The following is a 25,992-nucleotide window of genomic DNA, read 5'->3' on the forward strand; positions in this document are numbered from 1 at the left end:
AACATAACGGTGTCCTACATCTCCTACCATACAAAGCTTCAAACGGTGCCATACCAATGCTCGAATGAAAACTATTGTTGTAGGTAAACTCAATCAAAGGCAAATAACAATCCCAAGCACCTCCTTTTTCCAAAACACAAGCTCTCAAAAGATCCTCTAGTGACTGAATCGTCCTCTCAGTCTGACCATCAGTCTGCGGATGATATGCAGAACTCAATCTCAGCTTAGTTCCCAAAGCCCTCTGCAAACCTTCCCAGAACTTCGATGTAAATCTGGGATCTCTGTCCGAAACAATACTCGACGGAATACCATGCAACCTTACAATCTTCTCAATATACAACTCGGCTAATCTCTCTAACGGATAATCCATTCTGATCGGAATGAAATGAGCCGATTTTGTCAACCTGTCAACAATCACCCAAATGGCTTCAAAATTCTTATTTGTCCTCGGCAACCCAGAAACAAAATCCATACTGATACTATCCCACTTCCACTCTGGAATAGCCAACGGTTGCATTAGCCCAGACGGCTTCTGATGCTCAATCTTTGACTTCTGACAAGTCAAACAGGAATAAACAAAACTCGCAATTTCTCTTTTCATTCCCGGCCACCAAAATAACTTCTTCAAATCATGATACATCTTCGTAGCTCCAGGATGAATACTCAAGCCACTACGATGTCCTTCCTCAAGAATACTCTTCTTAAGTTCGGTAACGTCCGGAACACACACCCGATTACCAACTTTCAAAACACCATTCTCGTCAACTCTGAATTCACCACCTTGACCTTAATTCACTAAAGTCAACTTATCAACCAAAAGCATATCGGATTTCTGACCCTCTCTGATCTCATCCAGAATACCACTTGTTAACTTCAACATTCCCAATTTAACACTATTGTGAGTACTCTCACACACCAAACTCAAGTCTCTAAACTGCTCAATTAAATCCAATTCCTTAACCATTAACATAGACATATGTAACGATTTCCGGCTCAACGCATCAGCTACTACATTTGCTTTACCCGGATGGTAATTCAACCCAAAGTCATAATCCTTCAGAAATTCTAACCATCTCCTCTGTCTCTTATTCAGCTCTTTCTGATCAAACAAATACTTTAAACTTTTATGGTCACTGAAAACTTCAAATCTTGACCCGTACAAATAATGCCTCCATAACTTCAGAACAAACACCACAGCTGCCAACTCTAAATCGTGCGTCGGATAGTTCCTCTCATGAACCCTCAGCTGTCTCGAAGCATAAGCTATAACCTGCTTATTCTGCATCAACACACCACCCAAACCCAACAATGAAGCATCACAGTAAACCTCAAATGGTTCCGACGAACTCGGTAATATCAGAATAGGAGCAGTAGTCAACCTTTTCTTTAACTCTTGGAAGCCTTCTTCACATTTTGAATCCCAAACAAACGCTTGCCCCTTTCTAGTCAACATTGTCAACGGTAACGCCAACTTGGAAAACCCCTCAATGAATTTTCTATAATAACCTGCAAGTCCAAGAAAACTCCTTATCTCAGAAACTGACTTCGGAGCTTCCCACTTAGATACCGCTTCTATCTTAGAAGGATCAACAGCAATACCACCTCTTGAAATCACATGACCAAGGAAACTAACCTCTTCTAACCAAAATTCACATTTAGAGAGTTTAGCAAATAACTTCTTTTCTCGTAGAACTTCTAAAACCACTCTCAAATGCTCAGCATGCTCTTCTTCAGATTTCGAATACACCAAAATGTCATCAATAAACACCACAACAAACTTGTCTAGGTACGGATGGAAAATCCTATTCATATACTCCATAAATACTCCAGGCGCATTAGTCACACCAAAAGGCATTACAGAATACTCATAATGTCCATACCTTGTTCTGAAAGCAGTCTTCTGAATGTCCTCAGTTTTCACACGTATCTGATGATACCCAGACCTCAAATCTATCTTGCTGAACACACTTGCACCAATCAACTGATCCATCAAATCATCAATCCTCGGCAAAGGATACCGATTCTTGATCGTCACTTTATTCAGTTGCCTGTAGTCCACACACAACCTCATAGTACCTTCTTTCTTCTTAACCAATAACACTGGAGCACCCCACGGTGACACACTCGGACGAATAAATTTCTTATCCAACAAATCTTCCAACTGACTCTTCAATTCAGTTAACTCAACAGCAGACATACGGTACGGAGCCATCGATATCGGTCTAGTACCAGGTACCAAATCAATCGAGAACTCAACTTCACGCTCTGGCGGCAATTCATTCACCTCTTCCGGAAACACATCAGGAAAATCACACACCACAGCCAGATCACAAATCACCAGTTTATCTTTAGCTTCCAAAGTCGCTAACAGCATAAACAACTCTGCCCCATCTGCTACTTCCTCATTCACCTGCCTCGCTGATAGAAACAAACTCTTTCCTCCTTCAATCTCAGGAAAAATCACAGTCTTATCAAAACAGTTAATAGAAACTCGGTTAAACACCAACCAGTTCATTCCCAAGATAACATCAATCTGCACTAGTGGAAGACACACAAGGTCTATCCCAAAGTCTCTACCAAAAATACTCAAAGGACAATTCAAACAAACTGACGTAGTAGTCACTGAACCCTTCGCGGGAGTATCAATCACCATACTACCATACATCTCAGATATCTCTAATTTAAGTTTCACAGCACAATCCAAAGATATAAAGGAATGAGTAGCACCGGTGTCAATGATAGCTATAAGAGGAAAGCCATTAATATAACACGTACCTCGGATCAAACGATCATCTGCAGAAGCCTCAGAACCTGATAAAGCAAAGACCTTGCCTCCTGACTGATTCTCTTTCTTCGGCTTAGGACACTGTGGACTGATATGACCCAACTCTCCACAGTTGAAACAAGTCACAGTCTTCAACCGACACTCTGCAGCCAAATGACCACCTTTTCCACACTTGAAACACTTCATCTCAGCACTGGTACACTCATGAACACGATGTCCAGCCCGACCACATCTATAACACTTAGCAGGAGCACTAGAGTCTCCCCCACTAGGCCTCTTCATGCCACTCTGCTTCTGAAAACCTTTGCCAGCTGCATACGGTTTTCCACGATCCATCTGATATCCAATAGCTTGTTTGATCTCAGGACGCAACCCGTTCTCAAACTTCACACATTTCGAAAATTCTCCAGCAGCCTCATTATAGGGAGTATAGTACTTCAACAGCTCGGTGAACTTCGCAGCATACTCAGTAACCGACCTGTTACCCTGCTTCAATTCCAAAAACTCTATCTCTTTCTTTCCTCTGACATCTTCTGGAAAATACTTTCTCAGGAACCTTTCCCTGAACACAGCCCAAGTGATCTCAGTATTCCCAGCAGATTCCAACTCAGTGCGGGTAGCAACCCACCAATCATCAGCTTCCTCTGACAGCATATGTGTACCGAACCTGACCTTCTGGTTATCAGCACACTCAGTTACTCGGAAGATCCTCTCGATCTCCTTCAACCACTTCTGAGCACCATCTGGATCGTATGCTCCCTTGAACATTGGAGGATTGTTCTTCTGGAACTCACTCAGTTGACGAGCAGCTCCCATTCCTACAACATTTGGATTCCCTCCAAGTACTCCAGCCAGCATACCCAGAGCCTCAGCAATTGCAGCATCATCTCTACCTCTTCCAGCCATCTCTATTCTTAACAATCCAACAAACTAAAACAATAAGTACTGATAGGGTTACACAACACCTATCCCGTACAGGGAAACAGAATAATTACGACTCGACTCGACCGACGATGCTCTGATACCACTAATGTAACACCCTTCTAAAATACCCCAAAAATTAATTAAAATAATAAACATATAATCAGAGTAATAGTGCACCAAGGGTGTCACACAAACATTCCACACCATTTAAACAATATAACAATCATGCTCTTTTATTTAATTTAAATATAAAGTATTTGCACAGTTACGCAGCGGATAGAGATCAACTCAATCATGCAAAACATGTAACATCACATGTAATTTAGTTCAACCACAACAACAATAATAATCAAAGTGTTCCCGCCCGATGTTACATCTATCAGAGCATGACCCACTAGGGAGACTACACTAGACTCCAAGCATTTGCTTCTACTCAACTCATTTCTCGTTACCTGAAAAATAGTTGTAAGGGTGAGTTCCTCAATCAATATAATAAGCATTATAAAACAACATGTAATGCCAAGTAATTAACACATCAATCACCCTAATTGCAATACACATTCAGTAATAGCTCATTGGCTTAAACATCATACTCAACATCAATATACAATACCAGTATAATCTCAAATCATACTTAACAACAACACAACACACGTATAATATTGGAACACATCCATTCATATTATACGCCATACATATTTTTATGCAATGAGACTCTACACATGCGGTACCGACTATTCTCGAACATATAGTTCAAGCTCACCGATCCCTCCAGATACGGCTACTAAGCTCACTAGTCCCACTCATTTGAGACCTAGTGACTCACTCACTAATTCCTCACCATGGGAATTAGCTACAGCCCCGAAGGCTAGACTATGCACACTAATCATCTAGTATGCAAACATCAACAACAAACCCACAATGGTTCACTCACTAATTCCTCACTACGGGAATTAGCTACAGCCCCGAAGGCTATGCCATGCATGCTAATCATCTAGCAATGCAACATCAACAGTAATTCAAGAATAAACCTATGCTCACACTCTGAGCCATACAACAGTCCATTCACACATACATGCATAATATATACATTCACAGCATCATGTACATCATTATACATCATCAATCTTTCATCACATAAGCATGTCAGATTATACCAAACAACAACCACAATATTAGTACATTTCAATATTGCATATACTGCTCAAAACAGCGGGAATTTATCCCTATTACACCATAGGCAACATAGGCCAACCCTCAATTAGGTACACCACATTTAAAAACAATAATTTTTCACTCTGCATCAGTGTTAACCGGTTAACGCCCTGGGTTAACCGGTTAACGCAGGCAAAACTCACTTTCTGGCAAAACGCAACAGCGTTAACCGGTTAACGCCCTGGGTTAACCGGTTAACGCAGGCAAAAACTCAATATTTTCACACTTCAATACAGTGTTAACCGGTTAACACCCTGGGTTAACCGGTTAACGCAGACCAAACAACAATTCCTGCGCTAACACACGGCAGAATGCAGAATTCCGCCGTTGGAAGACTTCCGGACCTCCGATTCCGATTCCGTAAACAGCTATACGATCGGGAAAACATTACTCACACAAATACCGATTTAATTTCAACTTTCAACACAGTTCATCCAACAACATTTCAACATTTACAAATCCCAATTAGGGTCAAATTAACGGCTTATCACTACCCATGACATATTATCCCAAAATACCCATTAATCGACGATAAACCCCCCTTACCTGATTAATCCGGCGAATCTCAAGCTCCAAGCTCTTCTCTTCTCCAACCTTCTTCCTCTTGCTCTGCCTCTTGCCCTTTTTCCTCTTTCACGATCGCTTCTCTGCTTTTTCACGTAAAAACCTTTTTACTCCAAAATGGGCTCTTTTCCTTATTTCCAACATATATATATTTTCCAATAATAATAATAATAAAATTTCCAATTATTTAATTAAATTAATAAATATATTATTAACTCAATTTAAATAATTATTTTATTATTATCGGGGTGTTACACAAGCAAGTGAAGAACTCATGTGTGCATGAAGTTGGGTCCTCCATGCATGGGCCTGTACAGGCGCATGTGAGGCCCAAAATCAAGTGCAAATGCAAGCTGATATCATACCAAATTGAAATGGATGTGCACTCTGAGTTGCAATGGCTTGTGCATGGAGATTTAACATGAAATGCATAATTGGTCATAAAACTTCAAGTCTTCGAAAATCCCTTTTGGAAAATCCAAACATAAGCATATGGGTAATGGTTGGAAAGGTCTTGACATAAGTAACAAATGTTATGTTGAACAAAAACTCATTTGGATTGTGGAAATTTATGAAAACAGACCATGAAGTTCAATGCACAAAATATGCTTTTGAGAATTTTGTCAAAATGAACTAACTTCAAGCCCTTCTGTTTTGATGATGCAAGCTCCAAATGGAAAAACCTCCAACACCAAAGTTGTAGATATTTTCAAGACAATCAATTTGAACTTAAATTTTGCATCATTTGGATTTTTTGATGAAGAAGTTATGGGCACTTGAAGTTGGACTTTTTTACAATTCAATGCATTTGGCTCAAAGAGACCTATAATGTTTTGCATTATCACATGTATTTCTTTTGAGATTTTGAAATTTTGATAAACATAACATTTGAAGTAGACACAATAAGATTCCCAATGCATTTTGTTCCACCCCAGAATCATAAAAAAAGAATGAGTTATGTTCTTGGGAAGTTGACCCAAAATCAGGGTTTCAGTCAAAATGACCTATAATGTCTTGGAATGGATGATGACCTTCCATGCTTCAAATCCAATTTTGATGAACATGAAAGTTGTTCATATTGTTCTTAAGAATATTTTTTCTCTTAGGGCCATCTCCATTTGACCAATACATGAAAAGTTAGGTCTCAGTACATTTCAAAATAGTCAGATGAATTGACTGATCAACTTCTCAAGTCTACAACTCATATCTTGATGCATTGATGATTGAGGACACTCAAATAAGTTCAAATATGCATGAAATGATGAATTAAAGAACTTCCCTTGATTGTATTTGACCATGGGCTGGGGTTGCTTCATGAGCAAGGCACACTTGGTACACAGATGAATTAAGGTTTCCTTGGGAACAAACCTCAAACCCCTTGACTTGCTTTGATCAAAATGATGAATTGAGATACTTAGGGAAGCATATTTGATAGATGAGAGCTTTGGGAACCATTGACATGCTTGCTTTCATCTTGTCATTGCACAAAGGATCTCCTAGAAGCTTTTGACCTTGTGATTGCTCAAGCTACAAACAAGAAATGTTAGTGACATATTTTTGTGCTTTAGGTTAGTGAATAAAATGAGAAAAGCAATAATATACAATTCAAGCATGCTTGGTGATCTCAAACCACTCACAAGAGGTCCCACCCAAAGGTAAGGAACCAAGATGCTCATGATCCTTGAGGCTATGCAAATGTCATGTTATGATGCCATGAGGGATCTTAGGGCCAAAATTGGGGTCTTACAGGAAGTTTTCCAAAAAGCGTGTGAGGACAAAATATGATGAAAAGACTTGTGTTGGTTTATGGGGTCAGTCGGTAATCCTGAAAGCAGTTTGAGGCGTTACATCCAGCATGGGTGGTTTTCTTGGACGTGATTTGTGTTGTCACGATGGCTGAAGAGACTTCGCGGTGATGGTCAGTGGCTTATGCCTACGGAGAGGATGAAGGTAGATGGAGATTGAGTGATGTAAGGAGGTAGGAAGGTGGTGGATGAAGAGTGAGAGATGCGACGACATGAGAGGTTGTGAATGGTTGGTTTATGGTGGTGGTCGGAAGTGTGGTTGAGGTGGAGGGAGGTTGAGGTCCGGATCGATGGTGTTAGATGTTGGAAAAGGTGTGTTTGGATTGTTGAAGGTAGTGAGAGGAAATGTTTTCCCCTTTTTTTCTACGGAGTCGGAGATTGAGGGAGAGAAATCGGGGTATTCAAGTTATAAGTGGTCAAAATGGTTGTAGTGGATGGTGTTAGAGAAGGAAGAGAAGAAGGGTGGTCTGAAAAGAAGAAAAAGATACCCCTTTTAATCTTTGTTTCACAGTTTTTTTCTTCATTTTTGAGTCCAAGTGAGAGAATATGAGAGTAAGAGCCTATTATAGTGAGAGTATTTTTTTTTTACATGTTTGGATTTTTCTCATTTGAGAAAATCATATTTCCTTTCTTGAGAAAGAGGAATGGCGCACGAGTCTAGCTAGCTGGCAATAGACACTTTCAATTCCCTTTTTTTAAATCATTCTTATTCTTCTTTTGTTTGATTGGTGGAGAGGGAAATACATGGTAGGACTTGTGAGCCCTTGATTATTTGGATCTAATAGCTAGAGATTAACACATACAAACACACATCAGGGTTTAAAATGCCCACATTACCCTTGGATGCTTTTAGAGATAAAAATGAATTTAAATCAATAAAAATAAAATAAAATTCAAACATTTTTAAATAAACCTAATAAAATCAAAATGAAAATATGATTAATCCTATTTTTTTCTGAATAAGTTTATAAAAAAATAAAAATAAAAGGGATTAAAATGAATAAAAATCAGGCGGGAAAACGCTCAAAAATAAAATGAATGCACTAAAATGATATGCACAAAATAAACTTCTGGAAAACAAACATATAAAGTTCAAATTTTACAATAAAAAATGCTCGGGTTGATCGAAATGTGAATGTAATTGGGATCGAAAAAATAAAACGAGCACATTAGATTGAACTATGTGAATTATAGATCAATAAAACAAACAACTGCAAGTCTGATCTCAAAAATTTTTGTCCCCTGACTCTACGTGCAATTGAAAATCGATTCAACTCGGCTATCTATAAAACTGAAATTTTTTTCTAAGCAAAACAAAATGAAGTTGGATGCATCGAAGTTTAAAATGCCCGGAAAAATTTGGGGTATAACACATAACAAATATTCTTGCCGCCCATTGAGGCAATGTTTGTATGTTGAACTTCATAGAAAATGTCTTTGTCGGCCCTTGAGGCAATATTTGCTGGACTTCATGACGAAGATCCTTGTCACCCCTCAGGGAAGTACAAATAAGCTACCCAACTCCTCGCATGAAGGACTTATAGTCTCCTCATCCATACCACATTTAATTTTTCCTGAGGGGCTTAGACTTCGTAGACTAATTAAACTCTTTCCTGAGAGACTTAGAGTTTCCTCAGGTGTGATCAAACATAGAAATCATGCCTAAGAGGTGCGATCAAAGTATGACCTAAGAAAGTTAGTCATAAGTCTTATCTGAGGGCTTGAAAGATGTCATGCACAAGAGGTCCAATGTTTCGCCTAAGGGACTGATAGTCTCATCGGCCATGCCACATATAACTTTTCCTAAGGGGCATAGACTTCCCAGGCTAATTAAAGGCTCACCTGAGGGACTTAGAATTTCCTCGGGAGGAATCATACATAGAAACCATGCCCAAGATGTGCGATCAGAGTCTAGCCTAAGAGACTTAGTCACAAGTGTTGTCTGAGGGCTTGATAGAAATCCCTCCCGAGAGGTCCAAAGCCTTGCATGAGGGACTTAAAGTCTCATCAGTCGTGACACATATAACTTCGCTTGAGGGACTTATACTTTCCATGCTAATTGAACTATCACCTATGAGGCTTAGAGTTTCCTCCGACATGACCAAATAATATGATTCCTCTTAAAAAAACTCATGAGCCTAATAATCGTAGCACGTCTCACCTATCGTCGAGAAACTTGGGGCCTCAAGATAATCCCATATACGACAGTCTAAAATCACTTTTTCCTCTATCAAGGGTCTCGTGCTTGAGGGACTGTGTAGTATTATATTTGTAATGGACTTGGCTAAGACGGTGGCCCTAGGAAAGGTGGCGATCATATGTCGCACTCAGTGAGACACCGGCTCGCCCCAAAAGTTTCCGTATCGCCCAATCATGGAAAACGTAGGATAAGACATTCCTTGGGTAGAAATAAGTCAGGGTCAAGTAACTGACTCACATCCCTTTGATAATAAGTTTTAAACAATCCACCATTTACTAAGTTAACAACAACCTTTTCCAAGAAAACCTAGGCCAAAAGCCTTTATAAATACCCCCACCCCTAACAGGAGAGGGCAAATCTTAAGTCATACATATCATATCACATGATTATACTACAATAAAAGTATCGTGCTACATACAAGTGAGCAGATCCTCTAAACCTCCCACAAAACACCACCACATAGAGTTTCTCGTCGTCATGGACAAATCCTAACCACCATACAATGTAATGTGATCTTGGAGTACCCTTACCCTTGCAGGAATAACAGTAGATTTAGTGGCATACCTAGATCATGGGACTTACTTCATTGAGTTATTCCTAGTAGATAATGAGGTAGGAATCGAAACACGCTTCCCAAATTTCCCTTCTCAAGTCAAAATGGTGTCTTAATGTTTGAAAATATTCAGTATTTTTCTTTTCAATATGATCCTAAACATGTTTGCTTTCTTTCACAAACTAAGCAATCTAAACACCAACCTTCCCATTCAACAAATTCTTGAACTATCTTTACTTGAAACTTTTGTCATGACCATTGTCAGCTAGATAAAATATGAATTTTCCGAAACACACACACCCACCACCTAGCCCAAACACTCCTTTATAGTGTAAAGAAGATTCTTCATCAGTTACACCACCATTCAACTCAACCCCATCATAAAATATAAATGAAGACATTTATTAATCTTTTCCATCATCTATTTGCTCATACTCAAGTGGTTAGTGCTCATTCTTTTCTATAGAAATCTCCTTTTCTAACAACAGTAATTACACATGAAACGTAGGTTTATACCTCTCCGAGTTCAATAACCTTGATTTCAAGTTCTATCTCAACCTTCACCAAAAACATTTCAACTAAGATTAAACTTAATCGTGTGTGTGTATGTGTGTGTGTGCGCGCGCATTGTGACTTGTTTTTTCTTTTTTTTCTTTTATTGTATTTTGGGGTAATTTGAAAGTAACACTTTGTTTACTTAATGGACAACAGTTCTTTTTCACTTAGTATTATTACTTATTTGATTTTATTTGTTGTGCATATAATATCTTTCAATAGTTTTAATGATGATAGATAACAAGAAAGAGTATATCTTAAGTCCCATCCATAAAAGGAACAAGCACAAGTTCAAGTGTCAAAAGTTCCAAATAAAAGAGCAAATAAAAGTTTGAATTAATTTCTATACAAATTTTAAATCAAGTACTAGACAAAGTTTAATAAAGTAAAAGAACTTAAAGTTGTAAAGTTGTGAAAGCTTGTATGATCTAGCACTTAGTGTTTTATCTAGTTTTTTATATCTATTAATTGTAAATGAGTAAACAATGGGTACGAAGGTACTAATGCAATCCTCACACACATAAAAGTATTTCAAACCTCTAATATTTTTTATAAAACTTCTTTAAATCAATCCGAAAAAGTGCTAGAAAGACTAAGAATCTTGTTTGTCAATCGGGAAGACAAAATACATTGATTAATTTATTAAGCCTTGTTTTTAATCGATTAAAAAAAGTGAAATACCTCCTAATAGGTTAAGAAGGATTTTAACCAATTTAGTGACATTGAAACTCAAAGTTTCTTTTTCTAGGTTAAGTTAATCCATAAGACATGGATTTAATCAATCAAAAGGTTTAGAAAACCCGTGGATTGTTGTCTTTTTGAGCCATATTTATTTCCTATATAAATGAGGGTTCTCTTTATTTCAAAATACATGTGTTTTCTAAATATAAACTTTCTCCTATCTTTATATATCTCATTATTTTATATAGTCTTTTTCTACTAGAGCTACACATCAAAAGGTCAGATCAACACAACCACAAAATATCATGCTGGAACATCTTGTCCCACATGATCATTACTCTCCTTTTTTTGCTACAATTTAGCAAAGGTATGGAAAGAGTCACAACCAAAATAACAAGCTTCATTATCTAGAACACAAGCTTGATAGGTACAATAACCAACCGGACTAACACATGTCTTCATCCAAAAGAACTAAAAAAAGAACCATATTCAACAAAGGAACACCGAAATTGCAGTAGCAGCAACAACATGTCGAGGTGAAATAACTCCAACATTTCTTCATCAAACATCAAACTAGTTTCGTCTACAGGTGCACAAATGTTGGAAACAATGTCTGAGATATCTTTCCATACAAACATCTTACAATTGAATCTTAGGAACCAATGAGGAATACCATTAGTCTTAACCACAAGTTCCTTCATTAACTTAGGATAACTAGATCCAACATTCAACATTGTATTCAACAATTGAGCATCACTAAGATGCTCCACAATTTCATTGTACTTCAGTGCTTCAACATAATGTCATTTTTCATCCTCACTCGCAATTTCCTCTTCATCCTAACTGTCAACTTCCTTTTTTATTAGTCATAGTATTTTCAACAAAGAGAACCTTATCAAACCTTGCAGACTTGCTTCTTCCCAAATAATCATTAATAATTGAAGGGGAAAACTTCACACACTTTCGTCTATCATATACCTTATTTCCTTCAACATTACACCCAACAAATATGTTAACAATAAACTCCTTGAATATCTTTTCATAGCAAGGACTAATATCAGAGAAAATTCTCATTAAACCAACAACTTTCAACATCTCCATGTTTTTTTTAAACTCAAGAGCTTTTTACCTATATCCCTTTTAGTAGAAATCTTTCTTTGGAATACATATTTCCACTTATGAACACTTGTTTCATAATGAAATTAACATTATCCATATGAGAAGTGGAGTCATTCATATGAATCCTCTTCCCACCAATTTTTCTCCTTATGATGTGCATAATGTCCAAGACATCTTCTTCATCACATGTCTTAGAGTCACTTGTTTGAACAAGCTTTTTATTCACTTCAAAATTAACAAGGGCAACTTTTCATCCTTCATCTGAGTTGAAAACTCAGTTACCAACATGTCATTCATGTTGTTTGGCACATCCTAGTTGACATCTTCATTACCATCTTTGGGGACATCTTTGAGCATTTGGTTACTCCAAAAAGTTGACTACAACTAATTCCAGCATATATACTTTGGAAATCAAAGGTGTAGTCTTCATTTGCTTTACTTAAAAATCAGGAAAGTAGGTAACATCTCCTACCATACTTAACTCAAATTAAGACTACATTTGTTGAATAAAATGCTCCACCATCTTGTCTAACATGCCATAAAGGTAAACTATCATAAAATTCTTATTGTATTTCACAGTAACATCCTTCATCAGCTGAGCAACCTCTTCAAATGGCACAACTTCCTTTCAAAGGCTATCCTCTTGTGATATAAATACTTCCACTTTAGCACACCTTCCTTAAACTGTGAAGACATGTTGTCTAAGGGGGTAATATAAATATTTATGAGATTCTTTTTTCCACAAACTATTTTCTTTGACTTCTTGTCATGCCTTTTACTAAGACTAAATCTTTAGTAACACCTTCGTTGATAGGAGCAGACCCATCATGAACTTCATTATTCTTAAGGATAGAACCCTCACATCCATAATACACTGGTAATTATGTTTGACCATATGTTTAGACATGTTACATGACATTCTGCATTCTACTTTTTGGTACACATGTTTGACAAGATGTTGAGACATATTAACTGACATTCTACATTCTATTTTTTGGTAAACATGTTTGACATGATGTTGAGACTTGTTGCCTGACATTTTGCAATATGTTTTCTGAATAAGAGTAATACACTTTTATTTTAAATGGATGGCTCACCAGTATGTATAACATCTTTCATGTCTTTGAATGTCACAACATTGTTTGCTTGATTAGATCCACCTTCCTCATCCTTAGTGACATTCTAGATTCTTCTTTGTCTCATAGGAAAACTTAAGTATTCAACTTGAATATGTCCAAAATCTTTGCATTGAAGACATTGGATCCCTTTTCACCTGTAAGAATAGTTGAGATTTTGTATTTCACCATCTTTTTATTTATGTTGAATGTTCTTGACATTGGTAGGGACATTATTCCCAAATCTCTTGCCTAGTTTTCTCATGACTTTACTAAAGATCTTAAAAAGCCTATATTTTCTTCAGAATCATAATCTAGTTGGTTTTCACAATCTTTATAATTGCTTTTGGCTCTACTATTTGGAGGATTCTTAATACTATAAAGAATTTTTGGTTGATTAATTACTCCTTCTTTATTGAAATTCTCTATCTTGAATAGAATAAGAACCCTGTAACACATCCAAATAGAACATGACGTCTCCTCTAATGCCAATTGAAATTATGTTCCTAGGAGGACATATGTTGGACAATATTGTTAAGACAATATGTACAATTTGTATATGATAAATGATAGATTCTATGACAATATGTACAATTGGTATATGATAAATATCATACATGATGACTGATACATTATATAAAACAAAATCAGTTTGCAAGACAGATAACAAATAACAATAAAGCAATAAATAACACATGAGAATTAGTAACCTAGTTTAGTGAAACCACACCTACGTCTGGGGACACTCTACCCAAGAAATGAAATCCACTATATTGAATTAGTACAATTAGTCTTATAGGAACATCAACCCCATAATGTTAAATGTCTCTTCCTAATACTAGTGACTTTCTATTTAGGTCTCCCCCTAAATATGAGAACCCCTCTCACTTTATTTTTATCACTAACCCCAAGTGACAAACTCAATAAACAATTTCTCTCAATCACTAATCTCACGTGATCAACTCAATAAACAAAATATTGATGTTGAATTACAACTAAACTAAACAAACCAATATTTATGCATTTAAATATGAATGAAGCAATAGAGATGTGCATAATTAACAACAAAAATAAAGACTCAAAGGATAAATCCTAACACATGAATATTCAATACACGCACACCCTCTCAAGAGAGGTTTGAGTCTTCTTAAATAATAATGCTTCTTCTGGGATTTTTCCTATGGGCATAAGCAGCGTTGATCTCGTCTAGAAGTATAAGAGATTTTGTTTTGATTTGTTCCACAAAAGTCTCCAAAAGATATGATTTATTTTTTATTCAAATTCAAATTTAAATATCCATTTAATTTTATTTGATTACATTCGATCCAATTAAATAAATCTACATAAATGCATTTCTAAAAGATAGCAACAAATCTGATTGAGATCCAATCAGAAAATCACTCTCCAAACAACTACAACATTGGCCTACTGGCAAGGGTCAGATGTTGCACACATCCTAGAGCATCAAGTCCCACATGTGTCCTCGTGATAAAAAATTTAATCTTGAACAACTCAAATAAAATCTTTACTTGATATAAATCACAATTCCAACTTCTCAAGTAAATGATTCATAATAAATCTCTTGCTAAAACTGAACCACACATTTAAATCTTGGATTGAAAATATTCTCGTTAAGTGCAAATCCATATCTTGTAATTAAAATAAATCCCATAAAATATCTTCATGTAATTTTTTAATTAAATCTTCAGCACCGTCTTGGATAAAACTGAGTCAATCTATCTTCAATGCATATCCAATTAAATCTTTGATACAATGCAAATCCAATCAAATCTTCCAACTCCAAATCTTTTTAGTTAATCCCTATCTAATTAAATCATCTTCAAGCTTATGGATTAATAAAATATTTTTAGAAAATATTACTGAATAATATTTGCTAAAATATATAACACGAATCTTCTAGGAATCAAACATCAACGCACACAAATTCACTCACAAGGTTTGGTCTGCAGACTAAGGGAAAATGCGAGAACACATGCTGGAACATCTTGTTCCACATGTTGCATTTGCATAAAATACAGCTTGTACATATGTTATTTTACCTAATGCAACCAATCAAAAGGAATAACAGTAAATTTAGTGGCATACCTAGATCATGGGACTTACTTCGTTGAGTTATTCCTAGTAGATCAGGAGGTAGGAATCGAAACACGCTTCCCAAATTTCCCTTCTCAAGTCAAAATGGTGTCTTAATGTTTGAAAATAATCAGCATTTTTCTTTTCAATATGATCCTAAACATGTTTGCTTTCTTTCACAAACTAAACAATCTAAACACCAACCTTCCCATTCAACAAATTCTTGAACTATCTTTACTTGAAACTTTTGTCATGACCATTGTCAGCTAGATAAAATATGACTTTTCCGAAACACACACACCCACCACCTAGCCCAAACACTCCTTTATAGTGTAAAGAAGATTCTTCATCAGTTACACCACCATTCAACTCAACCCCATCATAAAATATAAATGAAGACATTTATTAATCTTTTCCATCATCTATTTGCTCATACTCAAGTGGTTAGTGCTCATTCTTTTCTATAGAAATCTCCTTTTCTAACAACAGTAATTACACATGAAACGTAGGTTTATACCTCTCCGAGTTCAATAACCTTGATTTCAAGTTCTATCTCAACCTTCACCAAAAACATTTCAACTAAGATTAAACTTAATCGTGTGTGTGTGTGTATGTGTGTGTGTGCGCGCGCATTGTGACTTGTTTTTTCTTTTTTTTCTTTTATTGTATTTTGGGGTAATTTGAAAGTAACACTTTGTTTACTTAATGGACAACAGTTCTTTTTCACTTAGTATTATTACTTATTTGATTTTATTTGTTGTGCAGATAATATCTTTCAATAGTTTTAATGATGATAGATAACAAGAAAGAGTATATCTTAAGTCTCATCCATAAAAGGAACAAGCACAAGTTCAAGTGTCAAAAGTTCCAAATAAAAGAGCAAATAAAAGTTTGAATTAATTTCTATACAAATTTTAAATCAAGTACTAGACAAAATTTAATAAAGTAAAAGAACTTAAAGTTGTAAAGTTGTGAAAGTTTGCATGATCTAGCACTTAGTGTTTTATCTAGTTTTTTATCTATTAATTGTAAATGAGGAAACAATGGGTACGAAGGTACTAATGCAATCCTCACACACACAAAAGTATTTCAAACCTCTAATATTTTTTATAAAACTTCATTAAATCAATCCGAAAAAGTGCTTGAAAGACTAAGAATCTTGTTTGTCAATTGGGAAGACAAAATACATTGATTAATTTATTAAGCCTTGTTTTTAATCGATTAAAAAAAGTGAAATACCTCATAATAGGTTAAGAAGGATTTTAACCAATTTAGTGACATTGAAACTCAAAGTTTCTTTTTCTAGGTTAAGTTAATCCATAAGACATAGATTTAATTAATAAAAAGGTTTAGAAAACCCGTAGATTGTTGTCTTTTCGAGCCATATTTATTTCCTATATAAAGGAGGGCTCGCTTTATTTCAAAATACATGTGTTTTCTAAATATAAACTTTCTCCTATCTTTATATCTCTCATTATTTTATAAAGTCTTTTTCTACTAATGCTTTCTTATTACCAAGAGAGTGAAAAGTTTATCTGAGCGTTGTGTTGTATTGGTACTATGCTGAAATTGTTTATTTAAGAGTGTAATTCTCTTGTGATCTTCTTGAAATAAATTTGAACGCTGTAAGCTAAACCTGTAAAAATCTTGGTTGAAGTTTATTGAGATAAGCCTGTGTAAAATGTCCAGTTGTTTGTGGAAGGTTATTGAGTCGAGTCTGTGTAAAAACTCTAGGTAGTTTGTGAAAGGTTTTTGGGTTAATCATGTGCGATTTTTTTTGTAAGGTTGTTTGAGGTGATTTTGTGTTAAACTCAAAATTATTTTAGTGGAAATATCAAGGGGATGACTCTTGAGGACTGGAGTAGGCCAAGTGGTTTAGGTTGAATGAGGATAAATCTCTAGTGAGATCTTTCTATCTGTATCTCTTTTATTTTTGTTATTTATTTTTTATTTTGCATCTTATTTCTTTGTTTTGTCTCTTTTCTATAATTGTGTTGCTTTATTTCTTCTTATTTATCCCTTATAATTAGGGGTGAAAATAGGTCAGACCAACTAAGAGGGACTTATGGCCTAGCATACACTGGCTCAGACTATAATATATTTTTTTTAAATAAAAAATGTCTAGACTTTTTTATATGCATATTTATATAAAATGTTATCGAAAATTATTTATTTTAATAATTTAATTTTAGATATTTTATTAAATTAAAAAAAAATATAAAAAAAGATAATATTATTAATTAAATAGGATGTAATATAACAAAATATAGTATGTCATTAGGAATGTGTTATAAAAGTAAAATAAGATATTAATCTCTAAATCTTCATGTCCACGTTAAAGTGATTAAATAAATATTTATATTGTATTTTAAGTTTGGGAGCCCTTCCTGCAACAAAATTGAATAATTTGAACGTGGCAGCTTCCTTACCAGTTACCACACAAGTGTGTTGGGGGTATTATGCATATCTTTACCCTTTTTACAGATTCCAGTAAAATCTACATTTTGATTTTAGCTACAAAGAAGAAAGAACACAACAATGGAGACATATGCATGTGGTATCCAAGTCTTATTCTGTGGAGCTCAAGATGAAAGCATTTCGGATCAAAAGTGTTGATGATCATTGTAGAAGGTAACTTAGTTGTACAATGATCACCGCTTTGCTTCTTTTCTTTGAAGTGATTTAGTTGTAATTTTATGAAAAGGTTAGAAAATTGATAGATGAAAAAAACAGTGTTTATTGCAAAACTCATCAGAACAAAAATTCTATTTTTAAATAATTTGGAGGTAGAGTTATTTGCGTAGAACAATTTATCCAATTTGCAATGTAACTTCAAATAATTGTGCTACAAAATAAGGCATGCAAAACATGCTCAAATATAGAGTTTTAAAAAGTTAAATATGACAAGAAAAAAGATTTGGATTTGAAATTAAAAAAAAAAAAGACGGCTTACATCTTAACATTCAACACAATTAAGTGGCAAATCAAAGTCCTAATTAGTTAACCGTCAAAACATAACCGCTCACAAGATTTTTTAACCGATGGGAATGTACATTTCCACTATATATACAAACCAACATTCAAATCCAATTCCATTCATTCATAACCATAACTATTGAATCACTCACACACACATGTTCTTCATAAATAATCAAATATGGAACAAACTCAACCAGAAATTGGAATCAAAGTATACAATGTAACACCACCGCCACAGGAGGCCGTGGGCGCCGTCACAACCCAGTCGTCCGATCCACCGGAACCCGGGAAGAAGCGTCGCGCCATAATGGCAAAAGGTGTTCAAAAGACCCTCTCAAAAACTTCCCTACTCGGAAACTTCCTTCCAACCGGAACACTCATCACATTCGAAATGGTCCTTCCATCCATCTACAGAAATGGCCAATGCACTCATATTCACACCATCATGATCCATTTCCTCTTAATCATGTGTGCACTCTCTTGTTTTTTCTTTCACTTTACAGACAGTTTTCATGGTGCCGACGGTAACATTTACTACGGTTTCGTTACTCCGAAAGGGCTCTCTGTTTTCAAACCCGGACTCGCTGTTTCGGTTCCTAAAGATGACAAGTATAAGGTAGGGTTTCAAGATTTTGTGCATGCGGTTATGTCGGTTATGGTGTTTGTGGCTATTGCTTTTTCGGATTATAGGGTTACTAATTGTTTGTTTCCTGGACATGAAAGAGAGATGGATCAAATTATGGAGAGTTTTCCAATGATGATTGGAATAGTTTGTAGCGGTTTGTTCCTTATTTTTCCTACTTCAAGACATGGAATTGGATGCATGTCTGCCTAATTTGTCAGTATATATGTATTCATTTGTGTGTTTGTTTTATTTGCATATATCATGCATTTATGTTTAAACAATGTGAAGACTTTGTAATTTCAGATATAGTAACATTTGATATATTGGAACCATAGTGTAATCACTGAATGTGTTATCTTCTTTTGTTTTTGCAAAGGCCAAATATAATAACATACTGGCAGAATCACACTAAGTTGATTCTAAGTTATATCCATGGTTTTCATAAGGAAATTGAGTTTTGTGGTTAGAAATTTTGAGATTTGACGGAAACATATGAAGAAACTTAGGCAAAGTTTACTGTGTGGTTCTTAAAGTGGAAGGATGTTTGATTTCAAATTACGCTTCAATTGCAATCCGATTCAATTGCAGAAACTTTTACATCAGCAATATTATGGCCGTCATTGTTTTAAATTGCAGTTACGGTTGTTGCGATTGCGGTTATTGCGATTGTTGCGATGCGCGTAATGTCAATTGCAAGTGAATTTTGATTGGAAATATTTTGAAATACAAAAATATAATTTATGATTTTTATAAGTATATTAAATTTTGGAATTCTAAATTTTAATATTTTTGAAGAACATACTTGAAAAACATGGTGAAGCGGTCTAAAGTAGTTTCTACTCCCTAATGTTCAAAAATGTGTGATTTCAAACTACTCCCTAATGTTCAAAAATGTGTGATTTCAAATTACACCGCAATTATAGTCTAATGAGGTTGTAGAGACTATCACATCAACAATATTGTGGCTATATTGTGGTTGCCTATGAATAATCGTCGAAATGCAAAATATATGTCCTAATGAAAGACGAAGTGATAGCGTAATTTAAGATGCTTTATTTGCCTCCTTTGTCTGAAATGTTTAAAAAATTGCATGCTGTCTTTTCTAGATTCTAAGGTTTTAATTTCAGTTTATGGCAGGAATTGTATCAGTATCTTGTGAAAGCTAACATATGTAGATAGACCCTACCTTTGCATAATCCCAACTAATATGATTACGAAACCTCCTTAAAAATAGAATGTATATTTCATCGGAAACATCGTAATATGAAGCTATTGTAAATGGCCTTGAAAAGAGGTTCTTAACATACTTTTTCGGTCTTATCTATGTCTAATGAAAATGGTAGTAGAATGTAGATTTCATACCTTGATAAGATTGAAGAATCTTGTGTTGTTTGCTAGTCATGTAATCAAACTGAGGTTTCCTTCGGCGTTCATTATGTCCAGCTAAACACCTACGACAACTGCGCTTATCATCATCGAACTCAGCTACCAAATGGAACCTAATTCAAGAACAAAAAGAAGCATAATTCAATCTGCATGCATTTCGTATTCATAATAAAAGAATGACGGAAACAAAGTGAAAACAATGTGACAATTTGGTAACAATAACATTGATGAAACAGATAATAGAAACAAAAAAAAAACATTTGTTTAAACACGAAAGGAAGTTTAAATTATACCTGTTGCACTGCTGACGAAACCTCTGTTCAACGCCATTGACAACAACTTTAGCTGTCTTGGAGTGAACATCGCAAACTTTATGCCGTTTGTGATAATCTTTTGAGGTGCTAAGATCCATATTACAATCATAAACTTGGCATACAAGAGTCGGGGAAGTAAGGTGGAAGTGCGAGCTCTCTTCGAAAGCACGGCTTGATGTATCGGCGTGGAAACAAACACTTTGGCATCTCTGTCATTACTTGCACCTTGATTTAAAAAAGTTGACAATGAAGAATCATGATTTTTCGATTCAAATAGAGAACTTAAATGCTTTGACTCATAATCTTCTTCCCTGAAAGACGAATCAAAAGCAATAACATGGATAGAAGAATTCCCTCTTTTACTAGAATTATTACTATCTAGCTCACAACTTGATGTCTGAACCGAACCGTGAACAACCCCAGATGACTCCATAGGTTTGCTACCATGAAAAGACTTCTGGAAAAAGTCGGGAAATCCCAAGTCCACAAACTCCATACTTTTAAATCCATCTCTTTCAAAGTTACATGAAGATTTGTTCTCCAATTCAACGGATGGTTTTCGACGTCTCGTAAAAGCATCAAGTGAAAACTCCATTTCATCAGAAAACAAATAGCTTCTCTCTTCAGGAATGTAACTCCAAGATTCCATTAGTACAATATGAATTGAAGTGACAGAAATTATGAAGAAAACTACCACAATTGGAAAGAAATACATTACTCCTATGCTAAAATCAAATTTTTATATTGATACATATTCATTTTTATTAAACCTAATTCAAGCATATACATAAAAATAAAACTACAAATTTACTATAGAGAAGAAAAGGAAAGAACATAGCATCTAAAAATCTCAACTTTTTTAAAGGGTCATTCATAGTTTGAGTCTATAAACAAATCAAGGAACCACCAAAAGACAAATTTCAAAAGGGTAAACCAAATCAAACCCAGATTGAAGAACTATATATCTTCCAAGTTCAAACTCTTGTAACATTTGAAACCCAAATGGAAAAAGAAAAAAAAAGATGGTTCTTGAAGTAATCAATAACCTGAAAGATGGATTGTGGTGGCACTTTGTGAGTGGATTTGGCACACAGAAGATTGAACAGTAGAGAAAGGTGGTTTTCTCAGCAGATACAGAGTGAGTCAACATGAAACCAAAAGCATGTTACTTTCGAGAAAGCACTGCACTTCCATTTCAGTACAATTGATTTGGTGACCAAAAAGTGGCTTTGAAAACACATATTTTATACTTCTAGACTTCTAGTGAAAGAATAAAGGTTTAATTACTTTTATTTATTCCTTTGATATATATATATATATATATATATATATATATATATATATATATATATATATATATATATATATATATATATATATATATATATATATATAAAATCATTGTTCGGGAGTTTGAAGAAAAAAAGAGATGAGAATTTTGAAAAAAAGAAAGAAAGGATAGAGTGAAATGAATGGAATGATTTTAGTTAAAAAGATTACGAAGAGTTTGTTTTTATTCATAATATAAAATTCTCATATTAGATTTTAAGGATCGTAAAGGTAATATAAATTCTTCAGATATCTTTTATATTGATATAATATCTTAAAAATATAAAATATAAAATACATAAATTCAATTTTAAAAAATATTGAAGATTTTTCTATTTGTTCTAGAAATCTCCTCTCCCAAAGCCTTCATCCCTCTTGATAGAATTGAAAAATTAAACTATAATAGTTTGATACAAAAGATGAAATGAGAATCTCAAAGTGTATTATTATTATTATTGTGTTGAAAAATTTTCAATGAAGAAGACTATGTTTATATACTAACCTTATACAAGACATTCAAACTTAGCAAAATACACAAACTTAACAACTTATGTTAGTTACTAACAACTAACTACATTCTAACTAATTAGTAACCAATTACAACTAACTATGTTAATTATTGAGAGCTTTCAAAATGCTTGAGCAAAGATTTCTCTAACTTTCCCCCTAAAGTTCAAGTGGGACTTTCAAAAGTGAACTTGAGCTTGGACTTCAATTTTTTAAGAGAAGTTGTTCCAAGTGGTTTGGTCAGAGTAACTGCTATCTGGGCAGCAACAGGAACATGTTGCATGAGAAGCTTCTTAGACACCTCTCTTTTCACGAACAAAGTGAATATTCATTTATATGTGTTTGGTGCAGACATATAATACAAAATTATATGAAAGCAAAATTGCACTAAAATTATCATATAATAATAGTGTTGGAGTATATACAGGAATGTCAAGTTCATCCAAGAGTGATTCTAACTATAGGAGTTCAGATGTAAAAGATTTTAGAGCATGATACTTATGTGCTTGAACGAGATACTAGAGACTTCTTCTTAAAACTCCAAGAAATAAGGTTTGGACTAAAAAAGATACAAGTACCAAGTCCCGATCTTCTATCATCTAGGTCACTTGCGTAGTCTGAATCACTATAAGCCTTTAGTGAAAACTTATTAACAAATATGAAATGGGCTTACAACAGACCATGGGTCATTGTCCCACTAAGATATCTTAATATCTTCTAACAACAGCTAAATTAGATTCTAGAGGGGAAAACATAAACTGACAAGTTTTGTTAACACTAAAAGACATGTATGGTCTAGTTAGAGTCACATATTGCATAGCTTATACTATGGACATGTAAACTTGAGGGTCATAGAAAATACATGACCCATGTTTGCTCAACTTGCAGGTGCTAAGTATGGATGTTAAGACTCCATTTGCATTGTTCATCTTAGCCTTAGAAAGAAGTTCCCTTATGTATTTGGATTTGTAAAGACAAAGTGTCATACAACATACGATATCAAGTTTCGATGATGACAACACGTCTACGAACAAATGCAACACATTACCCACCATATCCTTTTTCACGTTATCCTAAAGCTACTATAATCATCAAAAACATATAGACAAAGTGTGATCATGACCAAATACATGAAAATCACTAATCACAACTTTTTTGCAGATTTGAAGGCTTTGAGTCGACCATAGGGGTCAGCTCAAAGCTCACGGGTCGGCGCAAAGGCTCTGCCCAAACTGGAGGGAGTCAGCGCAAAAACCCCTTGCGTCGACGCATAGGGTCGACGCTTAACTCACGGGTCGGCGCAAAAATCCCTGCGTCGACGCATGCAGTCGGCACGTGCCCCACGGGTCAGCGCACGCCGACCCTATGGTCGACCGTTCGCGCGCAAACTCAGCTTTCTGAGTTATTTCAAAGTTTAAATTTCTGTTATGTTTGTTTGGTTTTGTCTGTTACTATAAATAGAAGTCAAAACACTTCTATTAATTAACATTTGCTATTTTTGAGTACAAGTGTTCAAGGAAACAAGAAAGAGTGAAATAGTTGTCAAAGATTCATCATCTTCATCTTCAACAGTCCACAATACATCAACTGCACACAATAACTTTTGATGCGATTTGTGATAGTTTGAAGGTGATAAGGTTCGAGGTAGCGATTGAAGAATCGGGTTCGAGTTGAAGTCTTGGCAGGTTCTTTCTTGAATAAAACCATTAGGGTTTTATCCTCCAATACCGGTTTGCGTTTGGGGGTTTTTGGACGGGTTGCTTCATTATCTTTCAGCTGAGCGAAGGTAACTGATAAGAGAAAGTCTTCATCAGTTTAGTAGCGGAGTCGGTGTTTGAGTAGTGAAGAATCCGGGTTTGATTCGTTCGTGTTCGTGATCCGCCGGGCCAAGGGGTTGAAGAACGGAAGGTTCATCAACAAGTGGCAGGAAACGGAGGTCAAGCATCAACAATCAAAGGTCTTGATTCATCTTGAATCAAGGGGCAAGGAAAAGAAGTATCATTCAACATATTGGAAATTCTGTTGTTTACATACTTTGCACTCCTTGTAAAAACGAATAAATCTCACAGGTGATATCTAATTAATCATCTCAATTCTATTTTTAGAATTGAGGGCAGACGTACCCCGAAGCGAGGACGGCGGGGGAACTGCCTCACCAAATCTCTGTCTCCTTTAATTTTCTGCATAATCTGTTTTTCAGCTTAAAATTTAAGTGATTTTAGTTTAAGCAATTTTTGCCAAACTTTGATATAAGTTGAGTAAGTGATTAAAACAGCTGTTGGAATACTAAGTACAATAACATATTGTGCTAGGATAAATTGACTTACTTACTCAACTCAAATATCACTTGGAGTGTTTATGCACACCAAGTGTTTGTAAAATTGCCTAAGCCAAAGTTGCCTTAAGTTTGCACTGAGTTTCAATTTGATATTTTGGTTCATTGGAACTAGGCTTGCTAGTAAGTGAACTCTATCATTGATTGTGATACTAGTGTAGCGAATTGTATCTCGTTTTATCTCTTATCCATTAGCTTAACGCATATCCGGTTTTCCAATAACGGTTCGTTTTTAGACTAAATTTTCCTCGGTCGCTTCCGCACCTAAAACATTTTTAAAACCAATTTTTCGTTTAAATTGGTAGCGCCGACTCAAGTTTTTAACTGGGATCTATTCAACCCCCCCTTCTAGATCCGTGCCATAGTCTAACAAGTGGTATCAGGAGCTCCGGTTCACTCCGTGCTTCAAAATACAACGTTGATAGAAAATGGCTAACGAACCTAAAGGGGCTTACAATAGAGCTCCCGTTTTCAATGGTGAAAATTATAGTTATTGGAAAGACTGTATGCGGGTGCACATAAATTCCATAGATAGAAAAATATGGAATGTTATTCTCAATGGTCCAATTGAAATAACCATGACCAATGAGAATAATGAAATAGTGCCTAAGCCCGAAGCACAATGGACCGATGATGATGAAAAGAAATACAACTATGATTGGAAAGCCAAAAACATCTTAATCTCCTCATTAGGGGTAGACGAATACTATCGTGTATCCCATTGTCCTACTGCTAAGGCCATGTGGGATTCACTTCAAATTGCCCATGAGGGGACGAACGATGTTAAATTGGCTAGAATCAATACACTAACGCAAGAGTTTGATCTCTTTTTCATGGAGCAAGGGGAAACCATTGCCGACATGCAAAAGAGATTCACTCATCTAATCAATCGATTACATTCACTAGG

General features: G+C 35.3%; 1 protein-coding gene and 1 pseudogene across 1 annotated transcript; one reads left to right on the forward strand and one right to left on the reverse strand.

The window, feature by feature from the left end:
• Positions 1-3,915: 3,915 nt before the first annotated feature.
• On the reverse strand, positions 3,916-22,166 carry LOC127126456 (squamosa promoter-binding-like protein 6; annotated as a pseudogene).
• LOC127126457 (protein DMP9-like) lies at positions 18,690-19,424 on the forward strand. The gene has a single exon (XM_051055387.1). It carries the CDS (start codon positions 18,768-18,770, stop codon positions 19,422-19,424), a length of 657 nt encoding a protein of 218 aa, XP_050911344.1. The 5' UTR covers positions 18,690-18,767.
• Positions 22,167-25,992: the final 3,826 nt, after the last annotated feature.

The sequence above is a fragment of the Lathyrus oleraceus genome, chromosome 3 (assembly GCF_024323335.1).
Source record: "Lathyrus oleraceus cultivar Zhongwan6 chromosome 3, CAAS_Psat_ZW6_1.0, whole genome shotgun sequence".
Lineage (NCBI taxonomy): Eukaryota > Viridiplantae > Streptophyta > Magnoliopsida > Fabales > Fabaceae > Lathyrus > Lathyrus oleraceus.

Coding starts and splice junctions, on each gene's coding strand:
- LOC127126457 (XM_051055387.1), top strand. CDS start 18,768: ATGGAACAAACTCAACCAGAAATTGGAATCAAAGTATACAATGTAACA.